The 26,058-nt window shown below is 36.6% G+C and overlaps 2 protein-coding genes and 1 pseudogene across 2 annotated transcripts; all 3 read left to right on the forward strand.

Moving 5' to 3' along the window:
- Nucleotides 1-1,246: 1,246 nt before the first annotated feature.
- On the forward strand, nt 1,247-25,557 carry LOC115410489 (5-hydroxytryptamine receptor 3A-like). Its single transcript, XM_030122142.1, has 13 exons — nt 1,247-1,332; nt 11,857-12,026; nt 12,978-13,138; nt 14,833-14,877; nt 14,966-15,075; nt 15,304-15,473; nt 15,607-15,767; nt 16,611-16,821; nt 16,908-17,075; nt 17,184-17,263; nt 17,847-18,020; nt 24,484-24,594; nt 25,417-25,557. Exons 2-13 carry the CDS (start codon nt 11,987-11,989, stop codon nt 25,555-25,557), a joined length of 1,572 nt encoding a protein of 523 aa, XP_029978002.1. The 5' UTR covers nt 1,247-1,332; nt 11,857-11,986.
- LOC115410488 (5-hydroxytryptamine receptor 3A-like) lies at nt 1,296-8,764 on the forward strand. The gene is made up of 9 exons (XM_030122140.1): nt 1,296-1,332; nt 2,084-2,244; nt 4,912-4,956; nt 5,052-5,161; nt 5,269-5,438; nt 5,969-6,042; nt 6,477-6,687; nt 6,769-6,945; nt 8,691-8,764. Exons 1-9 carry the CDS (start codon nt 1,296-1,298, stop codon nt 8,762-8,764), a joined length of 1,059 nt encoding a protein of 352 aa, XP_029978000.1.
- LOC115410490 (5-hydroxytryptamine receptor 3A-like) overlaps nt 23,455-26,058 on the forward strand; it is a 28,072-nt pseudogene continuing 25,468 nt past the window's right edge.

Raw genomic sequence — 26,058 nt, forward strand, 5'->3', positions numbered from 1 at the left:
AAAATATGTTATAACAGACTTATAATCAGTTACAATGGGGTGTCTGATTTTACACAATACCAAGAAGTTGTTAATTTCAGCTCAAAATCTACTAGTTACGTTTTACTTTTAATTTTTGCTTTAAAAAAAAAGAGATTAAGATAGTTGATTTGCAAATGGTTCTTGGTGACTCTGCAATATAAAGCAAATCTAATCTTTATTCCTTTTCATATCTCAGTCTTTGTTCTTAAAACCCCAGCCTACAGATGAGCACAAAAAACATGTATTTTGTGATTAAGTACAAATCTTTGATTACAGAGCTTAGTTGAATATTTTAAGTGTTTTATTGTGTTGCAGCTGAGATTTTGTTCTGGAACTCATAATATTTCGATGTAGATCTAAATGAATATGTAGATGCTCAAAGCATATTTACAACAGTAAAACACCTTAGCTGTGGGCTGTATGCACTGTATAGCATCTGTGTTTAACATGAAGCTTGGATAAAGGAAATCACTGTACTTTATTGATTGAGAGTATAAATTTTCTTGACACATTTTAATTCCAGTTGTCCCTTTCTTTTACACTTCTGCTATGTGGTGAAGTGTGTGAATTATGTTAGTTGTTTAACGATGCAAAAGCCAAACAGGTTGGTAAATAAAAATAAATGAATTTCTTTTTTTCTCCAGTGAAAATCAGGTATTTTGTATATTTTTAATTCAGTGATCAGTGAACAGTTAACAAGGAACTGACTAACATTCATATAGTTCATTCTCTATTGGTGTATTGTAGAAAAAAGCTGTGACATTGTGCTAAAATGCAATAAAAACTAAAAACACAAAGAAAACATTTCCAGTATCTCTGTGTTTTAATATCAACCTTGAAGTACAATAATGAAATTAAATTAATGGTCTGTGCATCTTCTAGTATGGTTCAGTCTAAACTCAGTAGTTTCTGGAGTTGTATAATAAGAAAAAATCTACTTGTTTGCAATGCTTTGCAAGATGGTTTGCAGAATGGTGTGTAAAATGTTTATTTACTCTAATTCATGCATGTCCTGTTTATTGCATTTTTATGTTGCCCCTCCTTTCTACATCCTCTTCTAAACGTCCTCTGACCACTATGGGAGTAACCATTATGTGTAGCTGCCTTTTACACTAATGAGATTTCTTATTAAAAAAAAGAGAGAAGAACAAGGATTGGTCACTTAGTCTGTCTGGCTCTCTTCCATTACAAAGCAGTGTTTTTCTTCCAGACTTACAGTATAAGAGACCATTTACGTCGCTCAGACTTGGAGTGTAACAGGTGTTGAACTCATGATGTTTACTGCTGTCCTCTCTCTGCTTTTCTTTACAGGTAAGTCTGACTGAAAACACCTTTCTGTTTCTGTCATTCTGTCATGTAAGTGCAGATGACTGCTGGAATTGCTATGAATGTGAGTTATTACAAGGCATTAAAGTGTGGATATTAATGACTAATAATATGAAGATAGACCTGCTTGCTAAGAACTAAATACTGTCACTCAGTGATTCTTCAGAATGCATGAAATGAATTAAGATTCTATTTCATGAAAAATGCCTTTCTCTGATGTTTAAGTTGCATTTTAGACATTAATGTCTTGAAAATGATGCTTGAAAGTCATCCCTGTACAAACTCATCTTATATTTTTAGATGAGATTCTATTTTTTTGATGTCAAATTGTGTGTTTTTTTGCTCAATTAATCACAAAAATTGGGTAAAGATTTTTTAAAAAAATGTAATTGTATGGTGATATTAATTTGAAGTTGTTGGTCTACAGAAGATGAATCTCAAACAAATGTAAGAAAAAAGCTGACATCATTAGAGATGTGATGATGAGTGATGACAGGAATGCTCTGTATTCCTGTCTGTGTCTCATAATAGGCTTTTAGTGACCACAGATACAGGATATTACTGGAGATATGTTTAACCTGGTGTTTGTCAAGCATCTGCGATAATTGCAAAAGATGTTTGTCTGGCCACTTTTTTTTTTTTTAATAAATAAAGCACATTTTTGAATTCAGTCACTTTTCAGTTACTAGTCCCTCTGATAATTAAATGTGACTATGTCTCAATATTTTCACTGCAGGTGGGGTGTCCACAGAGAGGAAATGCAGTTATCAGGAAGTGTTAAATCATCTTAACCTGACTAAATCCAATGAGCTGTACTTCATGACCCGACCTGTTAAAGACTACACACAGCCCACATGGGTGTCAGTGGAAGTCCTGCTCTACGCCATTTTAGACGTGGTAAGGATCAAAGCTTTAAAATACAATTTTCAATAATTGCCTCATTTTCTTGGACATATATATATATATATATATATATATATATATATATATATATATATATATATATATATATATATATATATATATATATACAGGCCCGGACTGGCTAATCGGGAGGACCGGGACAATTCCCGGTATAATATTTGGGCCGCGAGGGCCGGAGTTCACGTTAAATATATATTTAATATTTTATTTATTTATTTTTTGGGGCCGGTGTTCAGTCATAGCACTGAGTTGATCACGTAATCTGCAGCCGCTGTTCCTGGGCCCCACCCCCTCTACTAGCAAACTGTTTTTTTTCTTCCTGTTTTTTTTTGCGGACACACCGTGACCTGACGTAACATGTCCTTGCATACGGTTAGTAGCTCTAGACTGTAGCTGTGGAGCATATACGATCTGTGCTCTGTAGGCTGTGGATGGTCAGCTGTGTTTGCTGTTTGAAACATGGATAATAGAAACAGCAAAGGTGGTGTAGAGAAGACAAGAATTAAAAAGAGGAAAGCTCTGGAAGCAAACGCAGCCAAATGTGACAAAATCTGCAACTTTGTCACAAAAACGACCTCCCGTTTGGAAACTAATAAGGACGATGAACCGGGTAAACCACCTTTCAAGCTAGTTAATTATCGAGTCAATGAATTGTGTGGCATTGTGGCGTGTAACATAACGTTATGTCATTTAAATAATAGTATGATACGACGCCCCATAACTGGGAAACTTTGTCTTGTAGCTCCTCAGAGTCAGAAAGAACATCCAGCAGCAGACACCAGCCATGAGCCCACAAGTCCAGAGTGGGCAGGTAGGACTGCTCAGAGAGGGAAGATTATTAATAAATAGGCTCCATTGAAGAGTATGGTGTAGGCCTGTTCAGTATGAAAGGTGCTCTGAGATGCTCCAGGATTCAGCACTACATGAATGAAACTGACACCAAGGCTTTGAAAATAGAAGATTTGTGCTGACAATTATGACCATTTTTAAACTGTGCTTTAGTGTCAGAAGCAGAGCCAGGAGCAAGTAGTGATGAGGGGATTGTTCCTGTCAGGATGGAAGGAAAAGGTGAGCTGTTGGAACAGACTGTATGAACAAGCATTAGTTCTCCTGAAACCACTTTCTAGACCCAAATGATAGTCCTGACCTATTTTATTTTTTATTATTAAAAGTGAGACCGTAAATACACAAAGCCCACAACTGAAAGGCAATAGCATAAAGTAATATCAAATAAGCCTGCATATTTTGCCAATGTAAATATCTTAATTAGTTCAGTAAGTCAAAATGTCTGTAGATATTTTTTATTGTGATACAGGTGCAGGCGAGTCTAGGGAAACTGGAGGAAGTGTGAAAGGGAGAGCAGAGTCTGCTGATGACAGAGGAGCAGCTCAGCAGCACAACCCTGAACCACTAGGCACAAATGAGACGATGAAGATGAGTCTGTTGTCAGCTTTGATTGCTTTGCTCGCCCTCAGTCACAGGATACACATTTTTTTCTTATCATCCTCATCAAACCCCTAATATCACTATACCAAAAATTTTCAATAGCATCGATGGAACAAACCGCAAGTAGTTGTGATGGAAATCTTTTGTTGCAGAGGATACAAAAATGATAGTTATTAGAAAGTGCAGCAAGCTTTATTATTTTTTTTTCAATTTTTAATATTTTTATACTTTCATTTCAAACATTTTAAAGGTTTGAAAAATGTTAACACTTATAAGAACAAAAATATAGATTCTGTTATTGTTGTGTTGTGAGGAATAATAATGTTGGAGATGTCGATGTACACTCACTTTTGAAATAAATCCACATTGTGAAGCAACCTTTACTTGCGCTGAATTGGAAATATTTTAGAAAATACACTGAATTAGAAGGCTTTGCAGAACAGTGTGTAGACCTAACATGTAAGGTTATAATTCCATGATTTTAATAATAATCGGTCGTGATCTAAAGTGGGCTGGTCTGAGGTATGAAACTCCAGGGCTGAAAATGAGTCTCAGTCCGGCCCTGTATGTATATATATATATATATATATATATATAAATATATATATATATATATATATATATATATATATATATATATATATATATATATATATATATATATATATATATATATATATATATGTTATAGCTCTGTACCACAGATTGCTCTCACAATGGGATGTAATAATGACTTCATTAAAGGCGTTACTACAAAACACACCTGTGACTGCCAAGACCAGGGACTACATATCAACATACTGAATAAAGTATGAAATGCATTATTTACTCACATCATCAAGTTTTCTCCTACAAACCAAAATATATTTGGTCAGTTTTGTCTAACCTGTAAAATCTACAAATGGCAGCCAACAGCATGATAATTAAATAAAACTCACCAAATGTTCAGTTCTCATTCTCAATTCATCACATTCTGACACTTTGGCCATTACTCCATCTAGTGGTCACGTACATTCACAGTAACTAGTTCCTGTTCATATTTCTGCCCTACAATATTAAAATAAAAAAAAGCTTATTAAGTCATTAGTACTGCATGGCATGAACCTTATAAACTGTTTGTAAATAGTGCCCATTTGATATGATGACATGTTGGTGTTGTCTCAATAGTTTTCATTTACATGTTTTTGGTTGTAGGTTGAGAAAGACCAGACATTCATTCCTTATGTTTGGACTGTTACGGTGAGCTCTGTCAAACAGGTCAAATGTCTTTGTCACTATTATTTACTATTCAGTTTTCTCACTTTTAACCTTTTGTTTTGTTTTTTGCTTTGCAGAGGTGGCAGAATGAATATATTTCTTGGATACCAAATGACTTTTGTGAAATTGATAAAGTGTCCCTTCCTACTGAAGTTTTGTGGAAGCCTGATCTTATCATTGAAGAGATGTTAGTGCTATTGTGTTGCATGGATTATATTACTCTTATATCTAAACAAAATGGTGGAGAAATTGCCATGATGTCTATATTTACAGTAAATGTGTGTTGTCATTTAGGACAGAGATGGGCAAAGCACCAGTTATTCCATATCTCTTCATCGATTCTAAAGGATATGTTGAAGTTCATGAAGACCAGGCTCTGGTCAGCACCTGCCGAATGCATGTTTACAAATTCCCATTCGACACACAGAGCTGCAACCTCACATTTAAGTCTGCCATTCACACTGGTGAGGACTGGTGTTAATAACATTAATAACACGAGGTTTCTCGAGGTTTCTGCCTGTTAAAGGGAAGTTTTTCCTCGCCACTGTCACCAGTCACAAGTGTTTGCTCCTGGAGGATTCTGTTGGGTTTCTGTAAATTGGCTTAGAGTCTGGTTTTGACCAACTCTATATATAAAGTGTCATGAGATAACTTTTTTTGTGATCTGGCGCTATATAAATAAAATTTGATTGATTGAGTGATTTAATTGGTTTTCTCCTGTAAGTCGCTTTGGAAAAAAGCATCTGCCAAATGCATAAACATAAACATAATAACAGTATGTTAAATGTCAAAATGATGATACCTGATGCATAAAACACTTAGTAGTGAACATTTTTCTAGTCATGGCTAATAATTTGGCTTAAAACAAAACAAAACAACTACAACTCCCACTGTAACAATTTTAAGTTTATTGAAAAATTCAAATGACAAGGGAAGAAACTAACCCTATTTCTTTCATTGTGTTACTGTTTTTTGGTTGTTTTTTTCACATCAGCTAAAGATATAAGACTCCAGGCGAGCGACAACTCATCAGAAGCCACAGAATGGTCTCGTGAAGTGACCATTGAAGTGAGGGACTCAATACGAGTGGCTGTTCATAAATATGAAAGTTACAACCCGCAACATCACCAACCCTGATCAGGACATCATTATCTACACTGTATGTACTGTTTATCGTTTATCAGTTGGTTGGTTGGGTGGTTGGTTTTAAATACTGAGTAAATACTGTAAAAATGTTGGTAGAGTACAGATATTGTACTCTGGATGTGCAAACTTTTGTATTAATACTTTATTTTGGGTAGTCCACCTACAAAGAGCAAACTTGTTTAGTTACTGTAAAGGTATAGTATTGACTTTTTCTTGCCATGGTTTTGTCTTTTTTATTGTTCCAAGGTCTTTCCTGTCCTTTGCAAACTGATATGACTTGTGTAGTTGTTTTAGATGGGGTTTTTTTTTAATGTAGATCTACATAACAATCAACTGCATTAAATACTGTTCCACAGATAAACATGAAGAGAAGATCTCTTCTGTACGTCATCAATTTCTTGCTGCCCGTCCTGTTCTCCCTGTGTCTGGACTTGGCCTCCCTCCTCATCTCAAACAACAGGGAGGAAAAACTCACTTTCAAAGTCACTGTGTTGCTCGCCGTCACAGTATTGCAGCTTATTCTGAATGAAATTCTGCCAGCGGCATCACACAGTATCCCACTTATAGGTAGAGGAGTTTTGCTTTAAGTCAGGACAATGTTGACCAAACAAGTATTTAATCATCTGCATTACTGAATGTCACCTGCAGCGGTCTACTGCATTGGGATGTTTACTCTGATGCTACTCAGCCTCCTGGAGACGATTGTGGTCATGTATCTGATGAAAAAAGACAATGTTTATCGGGAAAACACAGCAGACAATGTGGGATGTTTAAGAGAAGATGCCAGGGATAACTGGAACCACACTGATAATGTTTTTGACAGAGGTGAGATTCATGCTGTGTACATACAAAACATTATGTTAAGAAATGGTTGTGCTGAATAAACTATGAATTTATAGATTTGCAGAATTCAGGTAAGATGATTCCAGCTTTGAAATCAGAATTTCTACTGCTGTGAGAGTTAGTTCCCGTTTCAAACCACAACATTTGGGGAGGAGAATATTTAAAGCTATACCTACCAATGTGGCATTTCTCACAGCACTTAGTAAAAGTTTGAACATGAACAACCTGCCTCCCTCCTAAGCCCCGCCCGCTTCCCCCTGCCTGAGCTCTGACGCTCTCCTCCTCTCACCTGATGCACATGGTGGAAGTGGAGGTGGAGGTGGAGGTCCGGTCCACTTCAGCATGTCCACAGACCCCTCCCTCAGCAATCAGACACATCATCCACCTGCCATGGGCCCGCGGCTCCTGTTTCATCAGTAGACCCTGTATTTAAGGGTCTGGTCTGTGCAGCGCTGGGTCAGTGTCTTCACTGCAGTGCCCAGGCGATGGGCGCGTGCACTATGAACACGCAGCCTCCACAAATTTTCCATGGACATTTGAGGTTTCATAGTCCATACATTTATCAACCTACATCATCCTACATTGTGTGACACCAAGTACATGTACCTGTATGAGTCCAACGGCTGAGCTTTGTGCAGACCTGTCTGAGTCCAGTCCAGCTTTTATCTCCATCCTTCATTCATTAGACTCCTGTTTGTTCCCCTTAGTTGTTGTTTCTGTTAATAAATCCCTTTTTTCCTTCCACATTGGCATTTGAGTCCTATCCATACACATCCTAGACTGGAGACTGTGGTCAGTGACAGGAGAAGCAGCACGAGTGAAGCGTCAGATTCAGAGGTACCCATATTGGATGCGGAGATGGCGATAATGGATCAGATGCTTGACAGCCGTAATGGATGATTGACAGGAGGCTCAGCCAGGTTTGGCCAATTATTTCATTCAGACCGAATAAAATGATTGGTCAGAATTTTTGTCAGAAATTAAACATTTTTGAGTTTTAATACCTGGTGGATTTCTATTACATTTTAGTTGGACACATGCTTATTAGGAGCATTTTAAGATGACAAAAGTCAAGTGTAAAAATGCCACATGATACTGTATAGCTTTAAGATTGGTATGACCATGACAAGTTTGCAAGAGGCACTGCTGAAAACAGAGAGCAGGTGGGATAAAGGGAGAATTCCCTCTGCTCTTCTTAGTTTGTTCAGAATTACAGAGAAAGGCCTTATCAAAGTGCACTGACCACAAAAAAGTCCACATTTCACCTGAGTTGTTCCTGAGCTTATTATTCTGAGTGTGCTTATTATTGGACCACGCTGACATAACATCACCAAATCACCAGGATGCACAACAACCCAAGAATTTTGATTTAATTTAACATGAAGTCTTGAGGCTTCAACATGTAAAATTTCCGTATGCCATCATTTGTGGATATCGGCTAACACTTCTGAACTAATACAGTAATTGTTCTGGGTTCCTGCATCTGATAACAGGCGACACAATAATTCTCATGTACAGGACTCTGGTCACTTTTCACTGTCAATTTCAATAGTATCATTGTAAAACAACTGCCTATTGTTAGTTTAGAAATGGAGTAAGCTAACATCAGCAAAAACTACCTCTCATCACAAACTTCACGTGTTTACACAAATATGTGTAAATCTTACATGTAGAACCTTCAGTTAGTTTATATTGTTGTTTGTTCTTTGATCCATATGTCCTTGCAGGAAAAGTTTATGGTTCATCCATCTATAATGTGCCCTCTGCTGACATCCCATCGCTGTTGGGTCGACAGGTTTGAACCAAGATGCACTTAAAGTCTCATTTCAAGCTTTAAATCAATAATTGCATTAAAGCCGCTCTGCTGAATCACTTTCACAGGATGAGAGCAGTAAATTGACTGAAGAGTTCCGTGCTTTGGAAAGGCTGTCGGATGAGCTGAAGAAGGTGGAGAAGACACTTTCCTTGCTTCTTACTGGACACATAGAAAAGAAACCAGGATACTGGACCAGACTGGCTAAAAAATTCAATAGAGTTTTCTTCATTTTTTATGTCACAGTGATCACTGTGTTTTTCAGTTTTATTTTTTCACAGTGGAGTAATGCATAGACAATTATTGCTTCATTATCAAAACATGACATGTCACACAAGTATCATCATTTTAACATTGGACAAAAAAAATAACCTGTCCATTACCTGATTTATTCACTGTACATCTAATAATGTCTCTAAAAAGATTCTAACTCATGTATCGCTCTTCCTCTCAGGTATTCTATACAACATTTATTATCATGTGCATTTGCGTACATTAAAAATGTTGCATTATGACATGCCAAAACAGTCTGAATACTTTGGAGAAACACTTTACACTTCTGATAATAGTGGATTAAAGTTTGATAATAAAGAAAGTAATGTATAATCTTTGCATTTGTATATTTATTGGTGATAAATGCTAAGGCTTATTTGCTTATGTGAAGTCTGTGTTGGAGTCTGTTGTAATATGTGCTGGTCATATGTTGACATTAGCTGATTCATACAACGGTCAGCCATAACATTATGACCGCTGATTGGTATTAATTTTGATTATCTCGTCACAATGGGATCTGTCTTTAGAATATATTGGGCAGTGAGTGAACATGTTGACCTCAAAGTTGATGTGTTAGAAATTGTAAAATTGACAAGAGTTGGGATCTGAGTAACTGTAACAAGGGACAAATTGTGGTGGTAAAATCACTGGGTCAGTGCATCTCCAGATTTTGTTGTTTATTCCCAGTGTATAGTGGTTGGTACCTGCCAAATGTGAAACTAAAGAACAACTGGATCTCAACCAATCCAACATCTATGGGAGCATACCATTATTACCACCTGTCTAATATTGTGTAGGTTCCCCTTTTCCCACAAAAACAGCTCTGACCTGAGGCCTAGACTCCACCAGACCTCTGAAGGTGTGTTGTGGTATCTGGACCAAGACATTATCAGCAGATCTCTGAAGCCCTGGAAGTGCAGAGGTGGACCTCCATGGATCAGATTTATTTGTCCAACACCTCCCACAGATGCTCAGTTGTCCTGAGATTAGGATGTCCTTCCTTAGTCTACTTTTGGTTCGTCACCACTGCAGACCAGGAACACCCACCAAGACCTGTAGTTGTGGAGATACTCTGACCTGGTCATCACCATTACAATATGTTACAGTCATTCAGCTCCTTATGTTGCTCATTTTGCTGCTTCCAACACAACCGCTTCCAGGACTAAATGTTAACTTGCTGTCTAATATATCCAACCCAGTGATTGGTGCTGTTGTAATAAAATAATCAATATTATTACCACTGGTCAGTGGTTACAGCTGATCAGTGTAAGCTCACAGTCTCTACAGTAGGACACTGGCATTACTGTAGAGGGTTAGGGTTGAACTCACTCCTGAGTTCCTGTGCTGTTATCAGGGATGTAGGGCAATAAAAAAGTCATTAGGTTAGAACTGGAATTAACAAATGTCACCAAACTATCAGCTCCCAGCAAAACTTAAGCACACAAGCATTCAAAAATCTTTCATGGAAACATGGCATAAGGTCTGTATAATAATAGACTGATGTGGTTTGAACATATTTATTACTTTTTTTTTTTTTTTTTGTTTTAAATAATACTGACATACAATCCCCATGGTCACAGAAAGCCCCTTATGAGATCAGTTGGGGAAGCAAATGCGGGTAGTTTTGTGGGTTTTTTTTTTTTTTTTTTTTTACAGCTCTCTCCTTTTAAAATCCATCAATAAATAACCACTAATTGGATGTGGTTAAAATAAAGGAAGCAGTAAAAAACACAGCTTAATAATTGAAACTGGTTGCTGTGCTGGAGTGCCATCATACAACTTTACAAACTCTTTACAATTGTAACCATATAAAAAACAAGTACCTCAATTAGGAATGTGCAGAGTACATTTACCAGAAGTGTTTATAATCACTGAGGCAGTGTTATCTGTGTTTGTGAATTAAAGTGGAAAAATGTTACATTATTACATTCATTTCTACTATTAACTATTTTTACTTATGTATAGGTCATTAACATTTCACTGTAATACACTTTAAATGAACTCTATGAATAAATATGTAAAAATATAAATAGCACGGTTCAAAAGAAAATTTTTTAACGTTATCATTGAGTGTAAATAACCTGGCTTGTAATCACACTACCAAAGCTAACATAAGATAATCTCATAACCTCATAATTAAGCTTTGTTTACTCTGAACTATTGCGTCACTATGGCAGAGAGTAGAGCAGCTTGGTGGACATTCTTTCTGGCTTATTCTAGAAAAATAATGCACATTTTGTGTGATTAAATGCCAAGGGGGCAGGAACCCCCTTGGTATGGAGGGCTAGCACTTAGCATTAGCTCTGGCCCCATGGGCTTCCATAGTCCTGCTGCTTTTGTCCAAATATGGTCACTTCTGGCTCCAAAAAGTCAACATTGCAACATCCAAATCATGGCTGGCTTAAAAATGGCAGTTCACAAACCAAGCATAACATAACATTACAGCTCCTCCCTTCAATTATAATATACAGTTTATGTTACAAACTGTTGAATACGTAATTGTGCATGTTATGTTCTACTAAGTTTATTTATTTATTGCATATTTTTTTATGGTAGTTATTCTACCCTACTTACCATTTATATATTTTATTTTAGATTTTATTCTTCTCTTCTTAAGCTACAAACTAAGAGGTGACTACATTTCATTCTATCATGTACCATTGATCGAATGACAATAAAACTGAGTCTGAGTCTGATCTCTCCAGTGCATACACTGGATCATTACTGAAGGTTAAGATTTTCTTGGTTGTAGTTAAGGTTCTTATTCTGCTATCCTTTCGGATTCATTTTTTTTGTTTTTTGCCCAGAGTGTGGGTGTCTCTCTAATAGTCTCTGCCTGTAACACCAAAGGACTGATCACTCAGTTGACCCAACCTTCTTCCAATAAAAGGACCAGGCTTAATATTTCCACCGTGGATTCTCAGCAGCGATTGAGTGATGATGCTGGCCAGTTTCCTCTTTCTGCTCTTCCTCACAGGTAGGTGATGTTATTACTGTATCAATGATTTAAAAATGATTCCATAGAAATTTGCCTGAACAACTAACATTCATAGAGCATTATGGACCATGACCATTTCAGGGTTTGGCTTATTTTACATTTTCCTACTTATTGCATAGCTATTTACAAAACACAATACCTTCATAAAAATAATGTTTTAAATGGGCTGAAATATGTGACACCAGAAACTGGATTTAAATCAAGAAAACTGAATCTAAATTGCATAATTTGAAACTGAATTTATTAGTTTTGAGCTAAAGTCCAATAAACTTGAAACTGAATGTAAGATTATGAAATTGAATTCAGTTTCTCTGGAACTATATTTTATCCTCACTGAAAATTCAACTCCACATATTTTCAAATTCAGTACTCACAATTCAATTTCAATTTACTGTGACAGATATCCAGGTAGCTGAAGAAGAGCAATCGAGCGCAGATACACAGTACTCCTCTTCAGCCAATCAGCACCTACGTTTTTGAGCACATAACATAGTAGTTGTCAAGGAAATGGAGGAAGAGGTGCTTGGTGGCACATATAGACCATATTTATAGCAGTGATTTGATTGATGAGGAAATTATTATATTCTAGTAACTAAATTTAAAAAAGGCTACTGTATTCAACATATGGAGCAAAGCAGTGTTATGATAGCATGCAGTCTCATAAAGGTACAGATTATGAGAAAATTGTAAATTACTGCAAGTGAACCAGTTTATTAAGTCCTGTGCTGCGGGTTCTGTCCTCCCATTTATACTTATTGTCTTTAATGGACTCATGAGACTGTCCCAAATGCCTGACTATACCTGTTGTACATCTGTTATGTTTCTGTGACCACAAGAGTCAGATTTCAAAGTAAGATATTTGTTTGTTAGAGCAGGGACAGCCTGAACTGTGACAGAATTAATTGAGGGTTCCTGTATATTTTAATGAAGGTGGGGAATCCTCCGAGGCTAACTACATATACCAGGATGTCTTAAATTACCTGAATCTGTCGTCAAACAATGACCTGTTCACCATGTCCCGGCCTGTTAAAGACCACACACAGGCCTTAGAAGTTGAGCTGTACGTGATGCTCTATGCCATTGTAGATGTGGTAAGTAGTTCAAACTATGCATGGCGAGGCATTACATGATCATTTTGCTTTTATACTTAAATGTAAATGCATTCTAAGTGAGGTACTTCTTACAGTCAATTAATGTACACTTTTATTCATATGGAATTCTGCTACGATGAAGTTATTTTAATATCAATGATTTCCTGTAATGACGTCAATACAGTTACGAGAAAATAATCCTATGAAAGGGGTTATATGTAGTATAAATATTCCAAACTTACAATAACACAAGCATACTAGAACACACATAGGACTACCAAAGCTAATTTTTACACTGCCCCCCAAAGGGGAGGCAAGGGGGTTTGTTTTGGTTCAGTTTGTTTGTTTGTTTTTTTAACACTCTAGCAGCGAAAGTATTGGTTGCATTCATACCAAATTGGGTTCATAGATTGCCAGTGACCCAGAATAGATCTGATTACATTTTGGGAACTGTAAGTTAAATTTTTTTATGAATTTTTAATTTTATTATTATTATTTTTTTCCATTTACTTACAATGGGCGAAATTTCACATGTCTGTAGCAGCAAATTTATTGGTTGAATTCATACCAAACTGGGTTTATACATTGCCAGTGACCCAGAATAAATGTGGTTACATTTTGGGAAAAGTAGGTCAGAGTTCAAATTATTATAAATGTTTAACAAATCTTTTTTCTCCTCCCATTTACTTATAATTGGGCAAAATTTCAAATGTCTATAAAAACATCTATTTTGTTTGAATTTACTTCAAACTTGGCACATATATAGAGGCAGTTGATATGCTGACACCAGCACATACATAGACATGATGACATCAGTTGGATCGATGCCAAAATAAGCTACAATACATGCAAGAGGCGGGATTTGTTGTGCCTGGAACCACATCCGTATTATGGTATCATTAAGTTTTCTTCAAATAAAAACTCATAGCTGGTTATTTTTACTGTCAGTCAAAATTACACTGTGTCTTAGAATCTTCACATGCTGCATCAGTTGATAGTTTACATTATAGTTCTGTTAGCTTAGCCACAGTAAAACTACAAATCACATGTGTCTTCTGTACGGTTTGTGTTGTCAATAGATGCACTAAAGATCTGTTTGGAGTTGTCTGAACAAAGTTTGAACTGTCGCAATTTAATATGGATCAACAAATGAAGATAACTGCATCACATAATAATTGTATACCTTCATGAGCTTCATAATCAAACTCACCCGTTGCAGCAATTCTCCAATTTCAGTATCAAACTCCAATATTTTAATTTGAAGCTATGTCCAGTGGTGAAAATAACAGCAGTGCTTCTACCTTTTATCACTTTGTCTCTTTCTTTGAAGTTGTCCTAGCAGTTCTTGTCCTATCTTGTCACTTTGGGATGTTTTGGTCGAACGCCCCGTGATGTTAGTTTTCTGCACCGTGGGAGACCAGCAGAGTGACTCACTACTTCCTCTAGTGGTCATATAAATCTATTGGACTGTTGGTGTGAATTTATTTAGTTCATATATCTATAATCCAGTATATCGATAGATTTGGCAAACCTTCAAGACTCTTTTCTAAATATAATTTCATATAATTTCTAATAATTTAAGTTAAAAATCCTACATATAACCCCTTTAATTTTAAGGTTTAGTTTCACATATATCTGTTTGTGACATATTGCCGCCAAAGTTTTTCTCACAATTTTTTTGGTTTTATTTTTAGCGGGAGGTTGAACAAAAATTTGTTCCCTACCTCTGGATTTTTATGGTAAGTGTGTTCTGAAGAAGACCATGAATTAATGTTAATATTGTCTATTTAATTCACATTTTTATTGCAATATTTTTATTCTCTGTAGAGCTGGAAAAACGATCATATTTCCTGGAATCCTGAAGATTTTGGTGGGATTAAAAATATCACTATTCCTACTGAAGCTCTTTGGAAACCAGACATAACTATTAAGGAGATGTAAGTGTAAACAAATGTACATGTTGCCAAATGACTAAAAATGGTGTCATCATGCATGGAGTTCTACTAATCAATTAATTACAAGCAAGCATCCCATTTTTAGCCTAAAATTATTTCTAAAAATGTATTAAAAAAAAAAAAAAAAAAGAACAAGAGAAGAAATATTAAGTATTTGCTGATATCTTTGTGTTGTGTGTTTTACTGTGTACTTGTGTGTGTATAATGCAGGATAGAGAAAGACAAGGCTCCTCCGACTCCATATCTCTTCGTTTCACACTCAGGTGTAGTTGAGCTTACAAATGATCAGGTCCTGATCAGCAACTGCAGGATGCATGTTTACAATTTTCCTTTCGACATACAAAGTTGCACCCTTTCATTCAAGTCAGTCGTCCACTCTGGTGAGTCTTCCTCTCATCGTCTCCTGTTTATCTTATTTGTTCTCTGTCTGGCTCAGTTCAACATGTATCATTCATTCCTATTCCTCATAACTGTGGTTATAAACATCAGTCATATTTTCATCTCCCTCCTCAGACAAAGAAATACAACTCCTCCTCTTTGCTGATTCCTCTGAGGTCACAAACGATACTAAGGAGGTGTTGCGAACCCAGTACGAGTGGCAATTCATCAATGTGACAGTCACTAACCAAACTGTCAACAAATATGGCCGGAATCAAGACATGATCGTTTATACTGCAAGTATTACAGCAATGAAGAGGAAAAAAATACTCATATTGGAGCATCCAGTTTTGTTCTTTATCCCCTAGTGTTTTCTAGTGTGAGCCACTGTGGCTAAAGTATTTAAGTTTCTCATTTTGGCTGCTGCAAATTTAACCTTTTCAAATGGAAAAAAAAACAAAACAAAACTTTTGTTTATTTTTTTGGACGAGAGAATAGCGTTGGGAACATGCAACTGATAATGGTTGCACTGATGCTAATGCTTGACACAGTAAACATGTAAACCTTATAAAAGATTTAACAAAACAAAATCATTTGCATTATTACTATAATTTCTTAAATCCAACTGGAGGAAAGCTTTTTAATCAGGAAAAAAAAAATTGTCTTATTCAATAAACGGAAGCTCCAAAAATCTGACTGAATCTGAGCTGTTAAAACTTCTTCCCAGAGACACAGCTCAACTTACTTGATCCTGTTAGCATAATGTAGCTACATTAGCTAATATTGCTATTAATTCTTATTGGTTTATGTGTTCTGTCAGGTAGCCTGTTAATTAGACCAGCTGGTGCTAATTAATGTTCTTGACATTATATTTATCAAAAAACTGTAAAACAACTGTTCTTACATCCATGGATGTATCATGGAAGCACTTTAAAAAAACAAGACATCCAAAGTCAAAACGCAAACTCAGTGCTTTGGAATTGAAGGCTACAAACCAATCAATGGGTGATGGCACAGAAGCGTCATCCACCTCTTATATGCTGGTCATGATCCAAACAAAACCTACTGTAACGCCATCACCTGTTCAGATGTAAATGTGCAGGGAATGCAACCACTTTACCTCAAACATCCATCCATAGGTCTTCATGAAAAGGAGGTCTATGCTGTACGTCATCAACGTCATGTTGCCTGTCCTGTTCTTCCTGTGTCTGGACTTGTCCTCCTTCCTGATCTCAGACAAAGGGGGTGAGAAGCTGAGTTTCAAGATCACGGTGCTGCTCGCTATCACCGTGATGCAGCTTCTTCTCAACGACATCCTACCTGCATCATCAAGCAAGATCCCACTTATAGGTAAAGAACCATTTCTGAGCTGTCAAGTCATAAAAAGCAACACTTCTACCTAATTAACCAATATTTATTCTCTGTGCTCCTCACAGCCCTCTACTGCTTTGGGATTTTTGGGTTCATGATGCTCAGCCTTGTTGAGACGATTGCAGTGATGTATTTGATGGAAAAAGACTCTGAATCCCAAGACAAAGAGGCAGACAGAGACCAAAACCTGAGTGAGGACTGTGGTAACAAATCTACCTATAAACATGACAAAAGTAAGGGTTACTGAGGTTTATATGTAGTGGCGTTTATATCTTTTCAGTGTAGACAGAAATTGAATTGAGTTTATTTACTACAGTTATTTGTCCTGTACATTATTTCAGAGGTGAGAAAATGGTGCCAGTGTTTGGGCAACGTGTCTTCTGATGAAACTCCTGCTGACCTGTTGCTTGAAGATAGAAAGGTGTGGCTGCAATTTGACGAACAACTACATTGATTTTTTGTCTTTGTCTCTGAAATTCTTGATTTTTGCAATGAAATAAGCAGTATTACTTAACCCATCAAGACCCAGTACTAGTTTTGTGGCAGTTCCCAAATTATTTTTTCTCTGTAGTGAACCTTTCGTAAGTGATTTATCACCATGTTATCTTCTGTATTTTCCATTTTTCAAGGTAAATCATGCATTTTCATACAGAAAACTGACGTAAAAGTGACTTTTTAATCAAAAATATCAATAAGGGTATGTAAATACAAGTGTCTCCATCCACTGTCATTTATCAAACTCAATGGGTTTTACTAATGAATCAATGTTGTAAAAGATGATGTGTTTCCATGTTCAATATGGAGCCTCTGAATGTCCAAATGGGTCATATCTGATGACCATTAAAAGATGACAAACTGCATTTCACACCAGTTATTTACATGTATTGATAGGATTACTGGTTCAACAAATGTCAAACAGCTTTTGGTTGTCGGTGGAGGTCTGGGTTTTTATAGGTTAAGTATTATCAATGAATTAACCACAATCATTTAAACCATTTTTCCAGATGACCGTCAGCAAATCCACAGAGGACACCTACACACTGGAGCAAGTTTCAACTGAACTGAAAGAAATGGAGAAAACACTGTCTGTGATCTTCACCTGCAATGATGGAGAGAGGAAGCCTGGATACTGGACCCAAAAGGCAAAAATAATCAACAGAATTTTCTTTATGTTCTATGTCACATCAGTCACTGTCTTTTTTGTTTGCCTGTCTTTATTTTGGAACTTGGAAATAGACACTCTAAATGTTGAATGAGTGTTGATTTTGCTGCAAACAAGACACATTTGTGGAGTCTTTGTTTTTTGCACAAAGAAAAAATGTAAACAAGTTTGTCTTCTTTGTCTATGCCATGCAACAAAATCCATGTACAATGAAGCAAAGAAGCATGTATAAGTTGAATGTTCCACTATGTATCATAATCATATAATAATATTATCCAAGGTGTTATTACAGGTGTATCACAGGATTTTTATGGCTGTAGAATAAAGAAAAAAATCTCTGTAAGATTGGGTAACATATGAATTATTATTATTATTATTATTATTATTATTATTATTATTATTATTATTATTTGAGGAATTTGGGAAAAGATTATCAATTTTTTTAAATGTTTTTTTTGTTTTTTTTTTGCTGGTGTCTGAGTGTGTTTCTGCTAATGTAAATTGTGATTTTTATTATTTTTTTAATGGACTGTTGGAAGAATAGCGGCACCTTTGCTATAGCTAAAAGTGGCTCCAAATAAATAATTAATATATATGCTTTTTTTTTTTTTTTTAATAATCCCAGAGTGAAGAAAGTGTAGTGTTGTTACAGGACAAGGACAGCTTCCATTTCACCCAAATATACACATAATACCCTTTATTATATTCAATAAAAGTCTCTACCATATACACTGCTGCCACTGTTGTGTTTTATTCTTTATAGATAAAGGATAGCTGGTCCTCAGTATGTAATCATTGTACTTGGTCGAAGATTATTACTGATGTGTATAAATAACAAGAGGAATGTGACTAAAGTAGCATCCACAGGTCACTTAGAAATTTTTGACACCTTCTCCATCTCCACATCTCCAAGTGATGTTGCCGTATTTCCCTAATATACATGCTCCTTATTTTTTATTTATTTGTACAATGAAAAAAAAGAGAAAGCCCCTTAATTACCTCCACCAAGGAGGCCACGAAGGCGGTTATGTTTTCGTCGGCGTTGGTTTGTCTGTCTGTTTCTCTGTCTGTTTGTGTGCAAGATAACTCAAAAAGTTATGGATGGATTTGGATGACAATTTCAGGAAACGTTGATACTGGCACAAGGAAAAAATGATTAAATTTTGGTGGTGATCGGGGGTGTGTGTGTGTGTGTGTGTGTGTGTGTGGGGGGGGGGGGGGGTCCACTGATCTGCCTTGGTGGAGGTCTGCTCTCTACGAGTGCTTCTAGTTTGGAAAAGTTTTTGAGATGATAGAATGATACTCTTGATATGTGGTTCATATGACTTTTAAAATGTAGATCACTATTGATAATTACACCAGGTTTCATGCTTTAGATTTGGATCCAACAAGTAAATGAATAGAAGTAATTGGGCCAACTTTATCTGATTTTTTTAATGCAAATTTTAACAGTATTTTGTCCGCTGAAGTACTTTTATCAAATATCACTTAAAAATATTTATTAATCAATGTTGTGCTGTTTGGTGTATATAGTTTTTTTTTCTTTTTTTTTTTTTTTTATCTTGGAGTCTTTTATATGAGCTATCAACATATGTAGGCCTTCTGTACTTGAATATTTCCATTCTATGTGTTATACACATGATGTCAGACACAATAGCCTGTGTGCAACAGGTTGACTTTTATTCTGTAAACACAGAAAGGAAGGTTTTGTGTAGTGGTTTCGCTGGACTGACTACACACGGCTTATGCGCTATCTTCACTGATTTTATATTATTAATGTACAGACTAACATTTTAGTAGACACACATTTGACACAGTCAGTGCTGTTACAAATATGTATTAAAAAACAATATAACAGAAATACAAGTTAATGATTACCACATGAAAACAATTAATTCTACATATGACCCCAAAAAAGCACCTTCTGTATCCTACACCTACAGACATGGAAACACATATTCCCCAAACCCCCAAACAACACCATATGCGCAGAAGCTAACGGTACCTAGCATCGAAGCTAACACCAGTTAACGTATATTTCAAACAAACAGAACAACCTCAGAGTGAGATCCTAACAAATAAAACACTGTCCTAAGCTCAAACTAAGTTATTACAATATCATCTATACAATACTTTTGCACTTGACCCACCTGTAAACACAGAAAGAGCAGTTTTGTATAGCGGCTTCACTGGACTGTCCACACACAGTTTTTTTTTTTTTTTCCTTCAACTTTATTGATCAAAATCTGGACACACATTCTAAAGAATTACAGAAAACACTTTTTTTCTCCAGACTGAGCATCGATATCAACCTTATGCTGAAATAGTATTTGGAAAGAACACTATAAAAAAAAAAAAAAAAAAAACAGAAAAAATTAAAAAGAAAAAAAAAATTAAACAAAAATAAAAGTCAGAGGTCTAATCAGGTATCAATACATTTGAATTTTCATTGGCAATCAAGGCTTGTTTGGTTTTTACACGTTTCAGTGTTTGTTTGTTTTTGTTTTTTTTTTAAAGTTTGTTATTTCACTTATATATAAATTGAGAACAGTGGGTGGCTGTTCAATAGTCTACATTTGTGGATAATATGTTTAGCAAAAATAATTAAAGTGTTGTACATAATTTCTCGTTTTTTGTTTTTCATTATAAGTCCGAATTTAATGTCTTTATACTCGAGTTTGGGCGACTGAGTGCTGTCTGTGTAACGGAGTTAATGTATATAGTGTAGGATTCCACTTGCCATCGCACACTGTTTTATTGTGTTAATTACAATTTTATTTTAGACACATTAAACACCACACCCCTGCAAACTAGGGTCGTGCACCCCAGGGAGATAGCGGCAGTTTTGCTATGCTTTCTTAGTGGTGAGTACATACATGTTGGTCCTGTCATTATTTTACTTTTTTTTTTTTTTTTTTTGTCATATTTGAATGATTGTTATGTACCGTTGTGTTTGTGTACTGATTGGTTCCCTGTTGGTTGAGTATGTTTTTTGTTTTTTTTTATTTTGTTTTTTTTTTTTTTTTGAATGACAATATTCTTTATGTATGTTCATGGTCTGATTGTGGTGTTAGCTAACTGTGATTTTTTTTTTTTTTTAGCTTGACAGTATGACAACAGACTGCATGTTTTCGTGAGACATATTTTTTTCTGCCAGAATAAACGGCCAGGAAAGAAAGAGGATCATGTTTGGGCAATTTATTCTCAACTTATTCTCACACGTACAGCCGCTACATCTACACACAGTTTATGCGCTAATTTCACTGTTTCCGCCGCAGAGCATGAGTCAGTCTCTTCTCATACGCCAACACTGCCACCCACTGGCAAAAACGGGCATAGCACCAGAAACCACACTACTGTCAAACACAGACAGGCATGGGTTTAAGTGCCACACAGCAAAAACCAAAACTAAAATGGAACATTAATAACATGTTAACATTTTGAAAAAAGTCTTGGGTGCCACATATGCATCTTTATACAGAATTTCTACTCCTCTGGCTTCACTAAATATATCACAGTTATCTAGTCATTGTTTTATGGATACCTATGACCTATTGACCCAAAGACTTTTTAAATCGGAGTAGCCTATTTGAGTCATATGTCCTCAAATAGGCCTGTGTTAAATTTATCTACTTAACCAGGTAAAAAAACTGAGGTTGAGGAGAAAAACATTGCACAGCGCCCACAGTTCAATCCCAATAATCAGTCTGACAATAACGTGGCACATTCATTGTCCATTACAGAAATACTTTGTGACAGTGTTGCGAGGCTTTGTCTGGCGAGATGTTTAACAACTGTTAATGACTAGAGAAGAAAAGAACATTTCAGATAAGCATGTAAAACACTGGAATACACCTGTGACATCCTTCCCATTGGAGTAGAAGAGAGTAGATTCAGACTGAAGTGTTTGCAGTTACCACGGAAATAACCCAGTGCAGCGAGAAAAAACGAGATTTGGATTTAATGCAACTAAACATCGAATTATTCACACCAGAGACAATACTTTACACTACTTTTTACTCCAACTACCAATACATTTATGCCAACAAACTACTTAGCCCATTAGTCAGCATTGTTTACATAATAATGTCATTGACCTAAACTAAAAATAAATAAATAAATACATACATTGTGAAATATTAACATATGATTATGATAACTTTATGCTTCCCACTAGATAGCATTCTTTATATATTCATACAAATAATATGAAATAATAACTAACAAATTATGATATGGCTTTCAGCCTATTATTATGGTGGATAAGATTCAATTATTGCTAATACTTTTATTATTTTAACTTTTATTATTTTACTGTTTACTGAATTGACTGCATATTGTTTTGTTTTTTTTCATTAGTATTTAAGTATGGCTGAAATAATAGTGTGGCCTTTAGCTCTATATATCCCAGGATATATTTTATCACTGGCTCTACTACTACTACTACTACTGGTAATAATAATAATAATAAGAAGAAGAAGAAGAAGAAGAAGAAGAAAAATTTCAGTTGCTCCCTGGTACAATAGTGAATCATCTGCTTCCATCTGACATCTTCTTTTATACCAACTACCTTCATGTCCTCCTCCACCACATCCACAAATTTGTCTCCTCTGGTAGCTCCATCTTCGTCATCCTTCTCACTTTTTCCCTAAAATATCAAACCTGAGCTGTTCCTCAAGTAATAATTCAACCAAACAACAAAAAGTCAAGTATGTAAGTTGTGTATGAGAGTCAGAACCTACTTGAATCTGCAGAGATATTTGCCCAAATGCAGGCATCATCTTCAAATGTTTTGCAAGTCTGTGATAACATGTAGTGCACTATTTCAGCCACTGAAGGGGAGTGTCTGCTCAGTTTCTGCTGGTGCAGAATGACACGGGAGATCATTTACGGATCATCATTCATTTATAGGTGTGTGTGTGTGTCTGTGTGTGTGGGGGGTATACATGTCTCAATATTTTTTTTTTTTCTGTCATTCCAAAATTGTTAACATGATGGTGAAAAATGGATTCTCTGCATCTTGTTTCTTCTCTTTGATGTTTCCTTGCAACAACAACCACAGCCATGTATGTACAATTACGCATACAAACTGTTTGCACCTCCCTTTGAGACGTGTTAAATATTGACTATGCTAAATTAATATATTTACATTTTCTCCTCCCTTCACACGCACAATTGCATGTAAACGCCCCATATTGCATATTCATTACGGCATACGTAGTGACTGGACGCAAACGTGCTATTTGGCACTTTTGAAAGACGCAACCCTTTGTGTGCACTGTTAGTAAATCAGTTTGTACATTTTTCAATGATTTTGCACACATTTTCATACCACAAACCTTTAGTAGATCCAGCCCTAAATGTGTAAATGTTTATTTACTCTTCTTCATGCATGTCCTGTTTATTACATTTTTATGTTGCTCCTCCTTTCTACAGCCTCCTCTAAATGTCCTCTGGTTACTATGGGAGTAACTATTATGTACAGCTGCCTTTACACTGATGAGATTTCTTCTAAAAAAAAAAATAAAAAAAAATCGAAAAAGGATTGGTCACTTAGTCTGTCTGGCTCTCTTCCATTACAAAGCAGTGTTTTTTCCAGACTTACAGTACACAGAGACCATTTATGTCGCTCAGACTTGGAGTGTAACAGGTGTTGAACTCATGATGTTTACTGCTGCCATCTCTCTGTTTTTCTTCACAGGTAAGTCCAACTGAGAACACCTTTCTGTTTCTGTCATTCTGTCATGTAAGTGCAGATGATTGTTGTGATTATTATGAATGTGAGTTAATGCAAGGCTTTAAAGTGTGGATATTAATGACCAACAATGTGAAGAGAGACCTGCTTGCTAAGTACTAAATACTGTCACTCAGTGATTCTTCAGACTCAGACAACTCTGAGATGTGCATCAACCCGAGTTGAGCCAACGCCCAACCTCCAAATGTACCGATATATTACTCACATAACAAGAACACCAAAGCCACAAAGCATGTAATACAAACATTTATCACAGCCATGGCACAACAACAACAATAGAGCTCTTAAACGACTACAATAACATGTATGTATCAGTTAAATTTTTTTTTGTCACAATTAGACCGTTTCTCTGATTTGGAGTTTCAACAAGCCACCAATTTTTTGGTGAATCAATTATTTCACTCAATGCACTAGTACCATACTTATACAACCAAGATACTAGAGTCACAAAGCCAGGCAACAGGCAAAATAAATCTGAAATACCAGCCGAGTATTACCTAGAAGGTTTTTGTTTTATTTTTAACACCACTTCTAGATCTATAACTTCACTTCTGTTTTTTTTCCACACACACACACTCAGCGATTGCTGGTGCCTGCACACAGACGCTCATTCACACAGGCAGAGAAGCAGAGAATGCTAGCTTCAATTATATAGTACAGTCTAGTACCGTTCACCTAGGTCCCTCTTTAACGTGCTGCACGGAGTTATTCCTTTTTCCTGTAGTCTTCTCACATCGACTATGGACTGAACACCGGGTCACCAGGCCGGTGGGATATCCTTCACAGAACCCCTGGACCTCTCCTTAACAACAAGGGACTACAGGGAAAAACTCTGGTCTCAGAATATCACTTCAGACACACCGGATATCCCTCACAGAACCCCTGGACCTCAACCTTAAAAATAAGGGACTACAGGGAAGAACTGATCTTAGAATACCACTCAAACACACAAGATACCCCTCACAGAACCCCCCGAACCTAAGTACAGGGAAGATCTTAGAATATCACTCTTACACGCGGACACACAGGCACACAGGATATCCTTCACAGAGCCCCTGGACCTCAACCTTAAAAGGGACTACAGGGAACACTGGTCTTAGAATATCACACATAAACATACACTCGGGATATCCCTCACAGAACCCCTGGACCTCAACCTTAAAAATAAGGGACTACAGGGAAGAACTAATCTTAGAATATCCCTCAACCACACAAGATACCCCTCACAGAACCCCCCTGAACCTAAGTACAGGGAAGAACTGGTCTTAGAATATCACACTTACACACAGACGCACATCCACACAAGATATTTCTCACAGAACCCCTGGACCTCAACCTGACACACAGGGACTTCAGGGAAGAACTGATCTTGGAATACCATACACACGGAGGATATCCCTCACAGAACCTCTGAACCTATGTCCAGAGAAGAGCTGGTCTTAGGATATCCTACATTCAACCAAGCGCACATATACACAAGTTAACCCAAAATCAGCCCTAATTTTACAGAGGATCCGCCCTGGATAAGGCCAGACCCTTATCCCCAGGACCCCTGAAATCAACATCCAATTATTTATCAGCTGATCAGATCCTACCTGAGAATCCAGTGAGTCCAGTGCCAGTTTCGGTGGATCCCGTCACCCTTCCTCCTTTCCAGCAGGTCCTGGCCTCCTTTGGATCAGCAATTCAGCTGGAGGGCTTTCAATCAAGAATCCTAGATTTCCCCATGCATGGTTTTCAGTCCCCAAACCTGGATGAAGGAAGGGATGTTGGGATCCGGCTCAAAGGACCAAGTTGATAGAAAAATTCCGTGATATACTCTGAGACAAAAGATGGAGTCTCTGGATTCTGGAATCAGAAGATTTTACTTGCAAGGAGTCAAGTACATACAGTGAGATGCAGCAGTTGACTGACTAACAACAGGAAGTTCAAGATCTTATGAAAGAACATGAATATTACAATCATTGGACCAAGTGTACAACTATTATGACATTGATCAGGTTCACCATTGGCTTAGATATTCAAAACATAGTGATGCATGGGTTCAGTGACCGCGTCTGTACTCTTCCCCCACCTGCCCCATGGCCTGATCTCCTCAAGGGCAGCATCCCACTCTGGACCCAAACTGGATGGACAACAAGTACGCTTTGGTCCCAAACTAGAACAAAATAAACAGATAGCAAAGAACTGGTAGACATATCCTGAGTGGGTATGTCCGGGCATTCTTGCAAAATGTCATCATAACCCATCCATGACTCATGCTCTGGACACCTGGTATTTACAGGATATAGTCTAATAG

Source organism: Sphaeramia orbicularis, chromosome 19 (genome assembly GCF_902148855.1).
Source record: "Sphaeramia orbicularis chromosome 19, fSphaOr1.1, whole genome shotgun sequence".
Taxonomy (NCBI): Eukaryota; Metazoa; Chordata; class Actinopteri; order Kurtiformes; family Apogonidae; genus Sphaeramia; species Sphaeramia orbicularis.